The sequence below is a fragment of the Mustelus asterias genome, chromosome 26 (assembly GCF_964213995.1).
Source record: "Mustelus asterias chromosome 26, sMusAst1.hap1.1, whole genome shotgun sequence".
NCBI classification, from domain to species: Eukaryota; Metazoa; Chordata; class Chondrichthyes; order Carcharhiniformes; family Triakidae; genus Mustelus; species Mustelus asterias.
In genome coordinates, this window is record NC_135826.1 from 45682050 (window position 1) to 45697488 (window position 15439).

A 15439-nucleotide genomic window follows, 5' to 3' on the forward strand; every position below is an offset into this window, starting at 1 on the left:
GGTGGTGGTGAGCTAGCCGCCATCTGTGTGGTGACGGGACTCCCATAAAGCTGTTAGAGATGGACATACCAACATCTGATGTTAAAGGTTTTCCTCATTAGAATGTGTAATTAGACGGAGAAGGAACAGGCACAATTACAAACATGCGTACAACATTTAAAAAGTGAGCTCACGTTGAACACCAATGTTAAGATGAGTAAAAAATAATTAAGTCAAAATAGCATTCAGTGATATCAAGATTGGCTTGAAAAAGCCTGAAGACAAGTGGCACGGTGGTTAGCACTGCTGCCTCACAGCGCCAAGGACCTGTGTTCGATTCCGGCCTCGGGTCAGTGTCTGTGTGGAATTTGCACGTCTCTCTCTCTCTCTCCCCTCCCCCCCCACCCCCGTGTCTGCGTGGGTTTTCTCCAGGTGCTCTGATTTCCTCCCACAGTCCAAAAGATGTGTGGGTTATGTTGATTGGCTACGCTAAATTTACCCTACTGTCAGGAAGATTAGTAGGGCAAATATGTGGGGTTACGGGAATATGGCCAGGGTGGGATGGTGGTCAGTGCAGATTTGATGGGCCGAATGGCCTCCTTCTATACTGTAGGGATTCTGTGAACTACACAATGAATAAAACAGAAGGAAGGCAGCAATTTGAGGTTTGTTACTAATAGCAATAAGTTGGGAAGAGGACACGAGGAGGCTACTAAAGGGACATAGATAGGGTGAGTGAGTGGGCAAAGATCTGGTAACTGGAATATAATGCAGGAAAATGTGGAATTGTCCATTTTGGCAGGAAGAATTTTTAAAAAGTACATCACTGCTAACTGGAGAGATTGTAGAAGCCGATTTAGTTGCTCTTAGAGTAGAGAAGGCTAAGAGAAGGCCTAATAAAAATCAAAATTACAGGCAGCCCAGTGGCACAGTGGTTAGCACTGCTGCCTCAACACCAGGTTCAATTCCAGCCTCGGGTCACTCTGTGGAGTTTGCACATTCTCCCCGTGTCTGCGTGGATTTTCTCCAGGTGCTCTGGTTTCCTCCCACAGTCCAAAGATGCACAGGTTAGGTAGATTAAGAGGCAATTTAGCATGGCCAATGTCCCAAAATGTGTAGATTAGGGGAATTAGCTAGTGAAAATGTGTGGAGTTACAGGAATAGGTTGGGGGAGGAGAGAGCTCGAGTAAGATGCCCTAGAGTGTTGGTACAGTCAGGCTGAATGGTCTCCTTCTGCACTGTAGGAATTCTATAAGATTCCCCCTAGCGAGTAGATCAGTAACTAAAGGACAGATTTCAAATAATTGGCAAAAGAACTAAAAAGGACAATGAGAAGAGGATTATTAGATTCTGAAGCATGATCTGAAAGGATTATGGAATCAGATTTAGGAGCTTTCAAAAGGCAACTATGCATATAGTAGAGTGGGACTGATTTGGAGGATTGAGAGGTGGGAGGGGGAAGAAAAGCAGAGATGTGAAAATAAATTAACAGCTTTCTTCAAAACAGACAGTGAGTGTGTGAGAGAGAGTGGGGAGTGGCAGGAAGCAGGGAGAAGCCATTTCACCCAAAAGGTACAAAATGCAGACGTTTAGAACATCTGACAGTGTAAAATCTGTTCCGTTTGTAACATTTCCAAATGCTGTCTCCTGTGGTGTTGTTTTGCTGTCAAATCCCAATCCCCTGTAGCATTTCGAATGAAAAAAAAGTAAAAATGCTGTGAAGATTTTATTTCCCCTCAACAGAAAAAGCAGATGATGGGATTGGAAGAGGTAAATTTCTATTCTACACGGGTTTAATATTGGTCATTGTCCAGCTATTGCTGAGGGATATGTCACACATCAGGTTGCAGCAACCACACTGACTTTTCTCAAATCTACATTCAAAAGGAGATGGGCAAATCCCATCATTTGTCAATGCTTGTTCAGAGACCAAGGGGAATTGACACTGGTGGTGCAGCAGGAGGCCAAGTATTACCAGAATTAAACGATGCAAATGCATTGGCTATCAGCTCCTTCCTCTTTGAAAGAGCAGCATTGGTGATCCTTCGCTCCCCACCCTCTCCCCTGCACCTCCCAAGTGATTGGAGCCAATAATTTGCATGTCCCAGCTCAGGGTCAATCATTCTATGTTTCGATGTGTCAAACATTGTCTCTGTGCAATGGGTTACTTATTGTGATAATCATGTTTCTACTGTATTGCATTTCACAGTGTAGGGGAATGGTCGGTATCACCATCAATACTAGCCCATGCTCACTCAATGGTTCCAAAGGAGCAGGAACAGCCCCTCATCCCACTGCATGAACCTATGGCAATATTCATATAGATTTTTGCTGATCTGTCTCTTAACTCCATCTATATCATCTTGATTCTATATCCTTGACCAACAGATATCCAACACAGACTAGATAGAACTGTAGCATCAGTAGAGGTATAAAATCCCTACAGTACAGAGAGGCCAACCAGCCCACCAAGTCTGCACTGACTCTCCAAAAACAAAAATTCATCCCACCCAGGCCCTCCCCTCCACCCCATAACCCACACATTTACCATGGCTAATCCCCCTAACCTACACATCTTGAGACACTATGGGGCAATTTAGCATGGCCAATCCACCTGTGGGGGAAACCGGAGCACCCAGAGGAAATCCATGTCGACATGGAGAGAATGTGCAAACTCCACACAGTTATCCGAGGCCAGAGTTGAGCCCGAGTCCCTGGCGCTGAGAGGTAGCAGTGTTAACCACTGTGCCACTATGGCTGCTGTGCAGCCAGGTTCTATTGTAGAGAGCTGGAGTTTGCTCAGAGAGAGTCAGACACTGGATTGGCTCTTCATAGTTCCGGCTTTCCTCTCATGACTGGAACGTAACCAACGCATTCCGATTCCCCTCGTCTCTTTAGCAATTGGGTGGTTTGGTTGCAATCAGCTGTACGAGTGAAGTGGAGAGAGCTCTCAATTATTCAAACATTCCATTATCTAAACTAACCCATTTTTAGATTTAAATCGAATGTTTAAAAATCCACTAAAACATCAACTGTATCACAATGGCTGGCAGACTTTTATTTGTAAAATAGGAGAAATGATTTAACAATTTAATAAAACATGACAGAGGTGATTTGACCATGAATGAGCTGATGGGACTGAGTCATTTAGTTGCATGTATACAGCTTTAACATTTGGACTGTAAAACAAATAGTCAATTGGGATGGGGTTATGGAGAGAAGCTTATCCTAGTTCCTTGGTGTGTACGCCTTTGGGCCTCCATTCACAGTCTGTCCAAGTGATTCCTTCTCTGAATCGCAGGTCATACATCATCCTACAAACAGGAACATTTAATGTTTTGCACAACCACAGAACAAAAGACAGTTTCGATGCTAAATAGAAAGTCAACAAGATTGGTTAAATCTATCAACATTGATTTTCATTGAGCCAAAGCAAAGGTAACAGAGCTGCAACTGATGCTAGAACGATGGGAATCTATGGAGGTACAGGGTAGGGTGGAGGGAGCATGGGACAAAAATAGGAGTTGCAGTAGACACCTTCTGCCTGCTCTGCCATCCAACAAGACCACAGTGGATCACATCAACTCCACTTTCCTGCCTCATCCACATATCCTCAATCCCTTAGTCCCAATCTTAAATAGTCCGAGCGAGCACCCACAACCCTCTGAAAGAGAATTCCAAAGATTCACATCCCCGAGTGAAGAAATTTTCATCTCATCTCAGTCTTGAATAGCCAACAATGACCCCCTAGCTTTACTCTCCAATCAGGAGAAACAGCCACTACAGATTTCACTGAGATCAGCTCTCCTGAGAATATCAGATGAATCTCACCCGAGGATAATCCTCTCAACCCCCCAGGGTTCGTCACATTCAAACTATAGAAACAGGAATAGGTATCCCCTTTCCCCACACTCTATCTTATTTAACCAGCTACTCCTTCCAGGCATTAGGAACAGTAATGGACTTTTGTCAGTAGATTCCAAAAATTTGTTCAAGACCCATTGATCATTTTAAAATCTATTAGGCCTCCCAAGCTGTTCTCTGGCTGCGTGAGCGAGCAAACTGCTCGTGCATTCCCAGAATTCTGCCAACAGTTACCAGCTTGCCATTGGAAATCTCTAGGATAATTTATTCTCCAGTTTAAATTTGTACCATGCAAAAGGACGCATCAGCAAAGAAAGGAACTTTCTATTAAAAATAGGTGAATGGGGGAAACTAATCACTTCATAATGACCATCACCCTAGCTGTCAGGAACTGGTCATTAATAGATTCCAAACTGCCTGACCACCTTCTTGATCTGTAACAATGAAAATAATCAATTAATTTATTCTTTCATGGGATGTGGCCAGCATGTTACCCATCCCAATCGTCCTTGGGAGAAGGTAGTGGTGAGCCATCTTCTTGAACTGTTGCAGTCCAATCTAAATATCAACAGTATGGCAGTGACTGTTAATGTGGCACCTTTTATTTGTCAACCAAGAATAAAAAAATGATACAAATTAATAAAACAGAACAAGAGGTGATTATGACCCTGCTAATGGAGGCAAAGCGTCTCTTTTTAATCTTTCTGCATCAGTTTGGTATAATCGAGTGGCTTCCTAGGCCATTTCAGGAGGGCAGTTGAGAGTCAACCGCATTGCTGTGGCTCTGGAGTCACGCATGGGCCAGACCGGGTAAGGACAGCAGATTTCCTTCCTTAGAGGACAGAATTTTAAAAAAGGGAGGAAAGAAAATAATATCTTAATTCACCCAATTTATTTTCATCTAGGCCCACCAACAATCTACATTGTTATAGGACCGCTAATGTAGTAAAGCACCCCAAAGTGCTTCACAGGAGCATTAAATAAAATTCAACATCGAGTCACACAAGAGATAAAGGGACAGCTGGCCAAAATTTTGGTCAAAGAGATAGGTTTTGAGGAAAGTCTTAGACGTGGAGAGCAGTATGGAGGGGAAAGAGGTTAAGGGAGGGTCATCCAGAACTTGGAGATAAAGGCATGGCTCGCCACCAATGGTGGAGCAATTAAAGTGGGAGTGCTCAAGAGACCAGAAAGGGACATCAACCTTGGATCCTCACCAACACGCACCAGTGTTGCCAGTCTCTGCAAGAACGGAATGAGCTTCCGCAGTTCCCGGTCTTTTGGATCTTTGAACCAGCTTTTGATTTTGACCCGATTTGCAATCTGTAAAGAAAAATGGGAAGTTTCCAAAAGGACATAACAGCATATAGGGAACAAAGCTCACAGAACTTCATTTAGTGATACAGTTATAAGGAGAGGCTGGGACTTTTTTCCCTGGAGCGCAAGGGGCTTAGGGAGGTCTATAAAATAATGAGGGGCATAGATAAGGCAGATAGTCAACAGCTTCTCCCAAAGGTAGGGGAGTCTAAACTAGAGGGCAGAGGGATACAAAAAAAAAGGGTCCAGAGGGATAATGTTTTCCATGCAGAGGATGGGGAGCGTCTGGAACAAGCTGCCAGAGGTAGTAGTAGAGGCAGGTACAATCTTGGTCTTTTAAAAAGGATTTAGACAGTTACATGGGTAAGATGGGTATAGAGAGATATAGGCCAAATGTGGGCAATTTAGACTAGCTTAGTGGTTAAAAACTGAGCGGCACGGACAAGTTGGGCTGAAGGGCCTGTTTGCATGCTGTAAACTTCTATGACTATTACTTGCCTGAATTGTGGGATTTAAAGCCACATCATCTGATTAAAATCAGATGAATTATTTTCAGATAGCCATACCAATAATAATCCTACACCATGGACACGTAGGATACTAGTTAATGCCCAAGGTTCTCTTGCACAGAGTGGACTATCATGGGGAGATGCTCAATAGATCTCCAAGCTTTACCACAGACAATGCTTGAATATGCTTCCAATTCTATGTTAAACTAAACACACACTGTGCAGTATGAGGATTCTACAGAAAACAAGACCGAGTCTACAAATTCTTAAAGCACCAGAGATCAAAATCATTCCCCCCAGCCACAGAAGTGAATACTGAATGACAGCCAACCCTTGGGCTTGTGCGAGCAATCCAAAATCCTCAGGTCAGTCAGAAACAAAACGTGTCTTCAATGTTCACAGTCCTGAAACATTATAATGAGAATCAGCATTGAACTCAATGTGCTAATGCAATGTGATTGCTGTCTGTTTGAGTTTAATCTCACCTCTTCTCCTAACCCAATTCACGTCACATGGACCCAATTCCCAGTTGCATTCAGTGTGGGCTCCACGATTAGATTAGAAGTGATGGCTTGATTCAAATCAGAACCTTAAGCTACAATTAATATTGAACTCGTAACAAGGGGGCTGGTTTAAAAAGAACAGAAAAATCACAAGTGTGGATACCATCTTGCTAGGTTTTGAGTGGGCCTACACCAACTGGTCAGTGTCATGAGCACCTACTGCCCTCAAGTGGCCATTCAGCATGAGCCCAGACAAAAGGCTCTTTGGATGTGGAGGGCATCGCAGCTGATTCCATTCTGTCACTCAACACCCAACATGCGCATTTTCACACTGGGATCATTTGATCGTGAACCCAAGTGGGAATTGTGGTCAGTTCTTCCCCCGCCCCACCCCACTGTCTTGGAAAAAGATGTTCCAGAGGGGACAAAGTGGAGTTAGAACAATACTTTTAGAAAGGTCAAAGCAATGAATCAGAGAACACAAATACAAACAAAAACAGAAACTGCTGGAAAATCTCAGCAGGTCTGACACATCTGTGGAGAGAGAATAGAGCCAACGTTTCAAATCTGTATGATTCTTCAGAGCTGAAGACAATAGAAAATGGGACGAGATTTATACTGAGAGTGGGCCGGGGAAGAATTGACAAAGATGTCATAGACAAAAGGACAAAGGGAATGTAAATGGTGGCGATCATGGCTAAGAAGGGTGCTAATAGTGGCCTTTAAGAAATCAGAATGTGTAAATGGCAGAGCAGAGTGCCAAAGGACAACCCAAGACATGTAACAACAGCCCTACTGGAGTGCAGCCATGGGAGACCATAGTTTGGGGAAAAAGATGGAAAGTGAGATTTTTTAAAAAGGTAGACAAATAAAATGGAAGAAATGAAAAGTAAAAAACATATGGATATATAAATAATAAAATGAAATAAAATAAAAAGTGAATGGAAATGGGGTGAAGGTGGAGGGGAGAGTTTGTGCTTTGAAATTGATGGACTCAATGTTCAGTCCAAAAGGTTGTAATTTGCCAAATTGGAAGAGGAGGTGCTGTTTTGCCAGTGTGTGTTGGACTTCACTGGAACATTGCAACAGGGCAAGGACGGATACGTGGGCATGAATGCAGCATGGGGTGTTGAAACAACAAGTGCAAGAGTGGACAGATAGCAGGGAGGATAGTTAAAGTCAAAGACAGGGGGCTTGTTGAAGGAAACAGACAGTACCATGAGTCAGGGGTCAGGTCCTGGGAGGGGTGAGACATTGCGAATCAATGGGACCGAGACTTTGGCTGCTAGGAATGGACAAAGAGCTGGGCTTGTGTAGCACCACCTCTCTGTGGCTGTCTCATGCCTGGGGGTGGGGTTGTTGTGAGTATAGTGTCCCCTCCTGGCACTCAGGGTCCTGGGCCCACAGCTTTTGGTTAACCAGCAACACCACCCCTCTGCCCAGGCAGCTGACAGCCATATCCACAGGCCGACTGACTGACCATCTTAACTCAAACCTAGACATTAGACAGACTTCCTGGACACAGCACCCTAATTGGCCACCTCCATGGAGGATTGCCTCAGCAGGCACACAAGCACTAGTGCACCCTCTCCTCTTCCAAGCCTCCTGCTGTTTGTAGAGTTCACAAGTCGCTCAGATGAAGAGGAAGCAGCACTGGAACTGCCCTGGGGCCCAATGTTGCAGATGAAGAGGGCGCATGGAAATTGAATAGCCCCCATTTCAATCTAAAGGTAAAGTTGCCATAGCCCCAGACCGCCATCATCTGTTCTCCCCTTTGAGGGGCAGAGCTGACTGGTGGTGATTTAACCCAAAGATCACGTCAAAGAACAAAGAACAGTACAGCACAGGAAACAGGCCCTTCAGCCCTCCAAGCCTGTGCCGCTCCTTGGTCCAACTAGACCAATCGTTTGTATCCCTCCATTCCCAGGCTGCTCATGTGACTATCCAGGTAAGTCTTAAATGATGTCAGCATGTCTGCCTCCACCACCCTACTTGGCAGCGCATTCCAGGCCCCCACCACCCTCTGTGTAAAAAACATCCCTCTAATATCGGAGTTATACTTCGCCCCTCTCACCTTGAGCCCGTGATCATCACTTCTGATCTGGGAAAAAGCTTCCCACCGTTCACCCTATCTATCCCCTTCATAATCTTGTACACCTCTATTAGATCGCCCCTCATTCGCCGTCTTTCCAGGGAGAACAACCCCAGTTTACCCAATCTCTCCTCATAGCTAAGACCCTCCATACCAGGCAACAGCCTGGAAAACCTTCTCTGCACTCTCTCCAACGCCTCCACGTCCTTCTGGTAGTGCGGCGACCAGAACTGGACGCAGTACTCCAAATGTGGCCTAACCAGCGTTCTATACAGCTGCATCACCAGACTCCAGCTTTTATACTCTATACCCCGTCCTATAAAGGCAAGCATACCATATGCCTTCTTCACCACCTGTGTTGCCACCTTCAAGGATTTGTGGACTTGCACACCTAGGTCCCTGTGTTTCTATACTCCTGATGACTCTGCCATTTATTGTACAACTCCCCCCTACATTATTTCTTCCAAAATGCATCACTTCATCCTCAGGCAAGGGGCAAGGATAAGAAGGGGGGGGTGTGGGGGGGGGCCTTCATGAATAACCTCAGCTGGTAGAGGAATTGAACCTGTGCTGTGGCATTGCTTTGTAGCCATCCAGCCAACTGACTCCAAATCTACAAGGATTCTGGTAATTTTCCAACAAAATAGTAGATTAATTAGGCTCAAATGGGAAGAAATTGAAAGGAAAAACACCTCATTTTTTAAAGTTATTTCCTAAGATTTAACTTGCTTCTTAAAGTGGGAATTATTTTATTGCGTTGTTATAATAATGCGTTACAAGGTTGTAAGACACTGACAGTTAGTGTGAAAAGTGGGAAAGATGTCATGAGATAAACAAACAAAAACAAAACCAGAAGCAAGTTCCTCTGTAACCACAGGAGGGGGCCAAAAGATGAGCCACATACTTTCCAAAGCTTGTTGTTCAGTGTGTAGTTCAGATAGAATAATTTCCAAGCCACCAGTGCCTTAAAGCTGATATCAGCTCAAGTCCTGGAAACCCCAGGTTGAAAAGGCAACCCACTCCAACTCCTACTTATATGAATTCTGCCGAGGCCACTGAGTGTGCACCGGAGGTGAACCCAGGAGTCCTTCAGCTTGGCTCCAGTCTCAATCCCCCTCCCTGGTGACCAGGACTAGGGTTCTGAAGATTAAAATGGGTTTATTAGTTAGTTTGCTGCTTGGAACTTAATAAAACTGACCATTAATTTACTTATTTCTACAATTATCAATTTATTGCTTTGCTGCTTGGCAGTCTGTTTTATTAATTACTCATTTTTAAAATTTATTGCTTTGACATTAATTTTATTTTAATGCTCAGCAAGTTGTTCATATTTCCTTCATACCTCAATTTTTCTTCCGTGTTCAACATTCCGGATCTCAGGCAGTTGCTGCTGGGTTTCTTGCTGAAGGGAAATAAAGAGATTCACAACGGTGTGATTGCTTGGTGGCAGACTGGCAGTTGCCCCTAATAGAAATGGGAACATATAAGGAGCAGGAATAGGCCACTCGGTCCCTCAAACCTATTCCACCATTTGATAAACTCACAGCTGATTGGATAGGAACCTCAAAGCTGTGCCCCACCTATCCCAGATAACCTATCACCCCCCCCCCCCAGCTTCCAAGAATCTGTCCTCCTCAACCTTAAAAGATATTCAAATCTCTTCCTCCACCTTCTTTACAGAAAGAGCGTTCCAAAGACTCAAGCCTCAGAAAATAATTTTACCTCACCTCTGATTTAAATGGGTGCAGCCCCTTATTTTTAAACAGTGACCCCGAGTTCTAAAGGAGAAAAGAGTTCCCTTGTGGGTTAGAAATGCTCAGTATGTCTGGCAGCATCTGTGCAGAGAAACCCAGCCCCCCCACTCCTCGGAGGTCAGTGACTTTTCATCAGAACTAGTGCAGATCGTAGGCCTGAAGCATCAACCCTCTCGTTTCTCTCCCCACAGATGCTGCCTGCTCTGCTGAGCATTTCCAGCATCATTGAGTCATAGAGGTTTACAGCGTGGAAACAGGCCTTTGGCCCAAATTTGTCCTTGCCACTTTTTTTTTTTTTAAAAACCTCGAAGCTAGTCCCAATTGCCTGCATTTGGCCCACATCCCTCTATACCCATCTTACCCATGTAACTGTCTAAATGCTTTTTAAAAGACAAAATTGTACCCACCTCTACAACTACCTCTGGCAGCTTGTTCCAGACACTCACCATCCTCTGAAAAACTGCCCCTCTGGACCGTTTGGTATCTCTCACCTTAAACCTATGCCCTCTAGTTTTAGATTCCCCTACCTTTGGAAAAAGATGTGACTATCTACCTTATCTATGCCCCTCATTTTATAGACCTCCATAAGATCACTCCTAAGCCTTCTACACTCAAGGAAAAAAGTCCCAGTCTATCCAGCCTCTCCTTATAACTCAAACCATCAAGTCCCGGTAGCATCCTAGTAAATCTTTTCTGCATTCTTTCTAGTTTAATAATATCCCTTCCTCTCCTATTATCTGTTCCATGTCAGGCATTTGTCAGTGTAATTAGCTTCAATTTTTAAACAATGAAAAAATATTTATCACTTAATACAAAGTGTAATTTTTTCCTGTTAACAAAGTATGTCACCGAGTGCAAGATATTTTCATTTGTACATGGGAGTTTTTAAAAAATTTGTTCATGGGATGTGGGTATCACTGGCTGGGCCTGTATTTATTGCCCATCTTGGAGGACAGTTAAGAGTCAACCACATTGCTGTGGGTCTGGAGTCATATGTAGGCCAGACCAAGTAAGGACGGTAGATTTCCTTCCTTAAAAGGACATTAGTGAGCCAGCTGGGTTTTTATGACAATGGTTTCATGGTCATCAGTAGATTTTTAACTCCCGATTTCATTGAATTAAATTCAAATTTCACCACCTGCCGTGATGGGATTCGAACCTGGGTCCCCAGAGCATTACCCAGGATCTTCTGTCCAATGACAATACTGCCTTCCCACAAGTGCTTGTGAGGGTCAAGACAGTTGGATGTTGCTGTCCGGATATTGCACAGTGTCAGGTTCAAAGAAACAGAGCTGGTTGTTTAATATGAATGACCAGGGTGTGTGCATTGTAAATTGCATCAGACAGAAACCCAAGCTTTCAATGGGCTTTATGAATGGAAGCAGAAAGCACAAAAGCTAAGAGGTTTTGCTGAACATATATAAAATAGTTCGACCCCACTGTGACTGTGGTTCTCAATTCTGGCCATTGGATGGGATGAAGGCATCGAGAAGGTTCATAGAAGCTTTATTGGAAATGATACCAGGAAATGGATTACAAAGAAATCAAGGGTTGTTCTCCTTGGAGCCAAGAAGTTAGAGGGGATTTGATGGAGTGGAAGTGTTTGGATAGAATAAATGGAAACGGTTTCCAATGGCTGAAGGATAGATAATCAGACGGCCCAAAATTAAACTCTTGGGTTGATTGGGGCGGGCAGTGGTAGGATTTCTCTACAAAAGAACTGGCACAGATTTGATGGGATGAATGGGCCCCACCACAAAGACACTTACAGGAGCTGCTGAGGGCGGTGGGGGCAGGGGGGCGGTGGTTTAAAGGAGAGGGAGGGGAAGAAGATTAAGAGGCCTGGAAACAGGAGAAGCAGCAGGGCTTACTATTTCACTCCTTGACCCTGCTGTGGGTTGGAAAACAGGATAGGATTCAACTCAGTTGGAAGTTCTGGTTGAATGTTCAGGGAAGATTACGTGAATCCATTTAAACACCTTGACAGAGCTATGGTTACTCAAAATAAGACATTTGCGTGGCCAATAATATATCTTTGCTTACCCGACAAGTGAAAGTCTCAGCTGAGCTGTCAACAACAACCGTCTTTGCCATATCCCGGCCAAGGATCGTCAGCTCTCTGACGTAGTTCCCCTGGACACAGATGCAGTGTTTACGATATAGTCGATGCCTGCAACAATTATAGTTTCATCGACAAGAGACAATTTAAAAAGAGACCAGGCATGAATTATTCTAAACTGACTCATTGCTCTCTCCTGTCCAATTTTATGCAACACAGCAGGATCTGTGACAACTGAGTGATTGGTTTTTGAAATTGTTTTATTCATTCTCGGTGTAGGCATCGTGTTATAATCCAGGCCAGAAACTCCAGGGCGTTTTATGAAGTCAACCTAGATTATAAGTTTTGCACTTTGAATTTTGGCATGGGTAAGCATGAGGTGTTTCACTCCAGGTATGATTCAAATGACCCACTAGGGAGCTTTTAAGAATACATTTAACATAAAGTAAGTTAGCAAGAGCTTTTACCAATTACAAACAAGACCAAAAAAACTCATGATATTGTACGAACCTCAACAGCTCAATGTGCTGTTCCAACCAAACATTCTTACACCCATCCCAGGTTTAGCACAGAAAATAAGAATGCTCATGTGATGCTGGATTTGTAGTTTTTCAACCCCTGCTGCAGTTTACTCCTTTGGATGGAGAATCGAAACTCGGAATTCCCTGTCCAGGAGTTCCCAGCAGAGCTCGAGGTGGAGATAGACCCATTGCTGCCTCTAGCTTTTAGCCAGCAAACCACTGACAGCCAAATTTTCACTGCAGAGAGAGGCAAGAAATACCTCTTCCAAATAACCAGCAGAATTTCCAACACCAGGAAGAGAGGGAGAGGGACAAAAACACTTAGAAGCCATTGGATTCCAGACTGCAAACTAAAACTGAAAAGGTAACTCTGGATTTCCGCATGAAAAAAAAAACTGTCCAAAGCACCTGGCCTGCCAAACAGTCATAAACCAACAACTCAAAATGGTCGTAAACTCCAGGAGTGTGCATTAGGCCCAAATTAAAAATAAACAAAAAGGCTATTATATGAGTAATAACAATAAAAGGACATCGACTCAGGCAGGTCATAGAGTCAGAGGTTTACAGCATGGAAACAGGCCCTTCAGCCCAACTTGTCCATACTGCCCTTTAACCCTTAAGCTAGTCCCAATTGCCTGCATTTGGCCTATATCCCTCTATACCCATCTTACCCGTGCAACTGTCTAAACACTTTTAAAAGACAAAATTGTACCCACCTCAACTACCTCCAGCAGCTTATTCCAGACACTCAACACCCTCTGAAAAAACTGCCCCTCCTGCATCTCTCCCCTTAAACCTATGCCCTCTAGTTTTAGGCTCCCCTACCTTTGGGAAAAGATATTGACTATCTAGCTGATCTATGCCCTTCATTATTTTATAGACTGCTATAAGAACACCTCTAAGCCCCCTACTTATGGAAAAAATTGTCCCAGTCTATCCAGCCTCTCCTTATAACTCAAACCATCAAGTCCCACTAGCATCCTAGTAAATCTTTCCTGCACTCTTTCTAGTTTAATAATATCCTTTCTATAATAGGGTGACCAGAACTGTACACAGTGTTCCAAGTGTGGCCTTACCAATGTCTTGTATAACTTCAACAAGATGTCCCAACTCCTGACCAATGAAACCAAGCATGCTGAATGCCTTCTTCACTACTTTGTCCCCCTGTGACTCCACTTTCAAGGAGCTATGAACCTGTACCCCTAGATCTCTTTGTTCTGTAACTCTCCCCAACACCCTACCATTAACTGAATAAGTCCTGCCCTGGTTCAATCTACCAAATGTATCAACCCACATTATCTAAATTAAACTCCATCTGTCAATCGTCAGCCCACTGGCCAAATTGATCAAGATCCCGTTGCAATCCTAGATAACCTTCTTCGCTGTCCACTATGCCACCAATCTTGGTGTCATCTGCAAACTATATTCTCATCCAGATCATTAATATAAATGACAAATAACTTAACCATCCTTAACTGCCCTGGAGAAGGTGGTGGTGAGCTATCTTCTTGAACAGCTGCAATCCATGTGGTGTAGGTGCGCCCACAGTGCTGTTAGGGAGGGAGTTCCAGGAATTTGACCCAGTGACAGTGAAAGAACAGCTGATATATTTTAAAGTCAGGATGGTGAGTGGTTTGGAGGGGAAGCTGTAGGTGATGTCCCCATGTCTGCAATACTTCCCCTTCTGGAAGGGAGCGGCCGTGAGACTGGAACGCGCTAAGAAACCCCTCTGTGTTTCTGCAGTGCATCTTGTAGCCGGTACACATTCACTGGCCTGGTGGTGGAGAGAGTGAATGTGCAAAGTCAAGATGTTTATGATTTCAAAAAGAAGCAATCGCATCGGCACTTGTAACAGGACTTTGTCACAAGGTGAATGTTCAGCAAGTATTGGACAGGGTTTTCTGCACGCTTGACGGACTTACCTGACCAAGCGTCTCTGTGGGTCGAGTATGTCCAGCAGCTTGTCAGCATAATCTTTTATAGCAGTAGTGAAGAGGATGATCTAACAGGGGGAAAGAGACACTGAGTTTCAGGTTAGGGAGCAGACAATTGATCTGCCCAAGGCAGAGATAAATGTTACCACCACAGAGGAGATGGGAAAGGGGCAAAATAAGGAAAAAAGGGTTATGATTCCCTGTGGTCCAGTGTTACAGACCCATCAACAGCTGGCTTACAGCTCGGTTTGTGGCTCCCTCATGCTGCACTGAGCCAAACAAATCAGGAAGGTGCCAGTACAAATTTCTGCCCCACCCAAACCAACCTTGGGTCTCGAATGGGGTGTAAGTTGACCTGGGGTTACCCGTCCCCCATCCAATACCAGAACATTCATAAATTTCAGGATTGGGCTCAACTGTGATGCCTCTCGTGGGCGAATAGTCAGTGTTCCGATGAAGAATGGCCACTGAGGCACAGACAGCACTTATTGAATTACAATCTCCATTTCCTGCCAGTTCGTAATCAACTGACAAAGCTGACACATGGTACGGTGGCACAGTGATTAGCACTGCTGCCTCAGGGACCCAGGCCTCAGTCACCATCTGCGTGGAGTCTGCACCTTCGCCCAGTGTCTGCGTGGGTTTCCTCCGGGTGCTCTGATTTCTTCCCACACTCCAAAGATGTGCAGGTTAGGCGGATTGGCCATTGCTAAAAATTGTCCCTTAGTGTCCCAAGATGTGTAGGTGAGTGGAGATTAGCGAGAAGTTATACATGGGGTTATGGGAATAGGGTCTGGGTGAGATTGTTGTCAGTGCAGACTCTATGAACCAAACGGCCTCCTCCTGCACTGGAGGGATTCGATTCAATGACAGTACGACACGGTAGTGAGAAGGTAAATAGATTCTAAGG

The 15439-nt window shown here is 44.3% G+C and overlaps 1 protein-coding gene across 2 annotated transcripts in view; it reads right to left on the bottom strand.

The window, feature by feature from the left end:
* Positions 1–3013: 3013 nt before the first annotated feature.
* Positions 3014–15439, bottom strand: part of LOC144479666 (CTD small phosphatase-like protein 2-A) — a 36160-nt gene continuing 23734 nt past the window's right edge. The window contains exons 8-12 of one of the 2 annotated variants that reach the window (XM_078198663.1): positions 14518–14597; positions 12059–12185; positions 9604–9663; positions 5068–5163; positions 3014–3293 (exon numbers count right to left, since the gene is read on the bottom strand). In XM_078198663.1, coding sequence (XP_078054789.1) covers positions 3282–3293; positions 5068–5163; positions 9604–9663; positions 12059–12185; positions 14518–14597 — 375 coding nt within the window. In that variant the 3' untranslated portion in view covers positions 3014–3281. Of the gene's footprint in view, positions 3294–5057; positions 5164–9603; positions 9726–12058; positions 12186–14517; positions 14598–15439 lie in introns of both variants that reach the window. The other variant, XR_013495554.1, reaches the window with a different exon arrangement.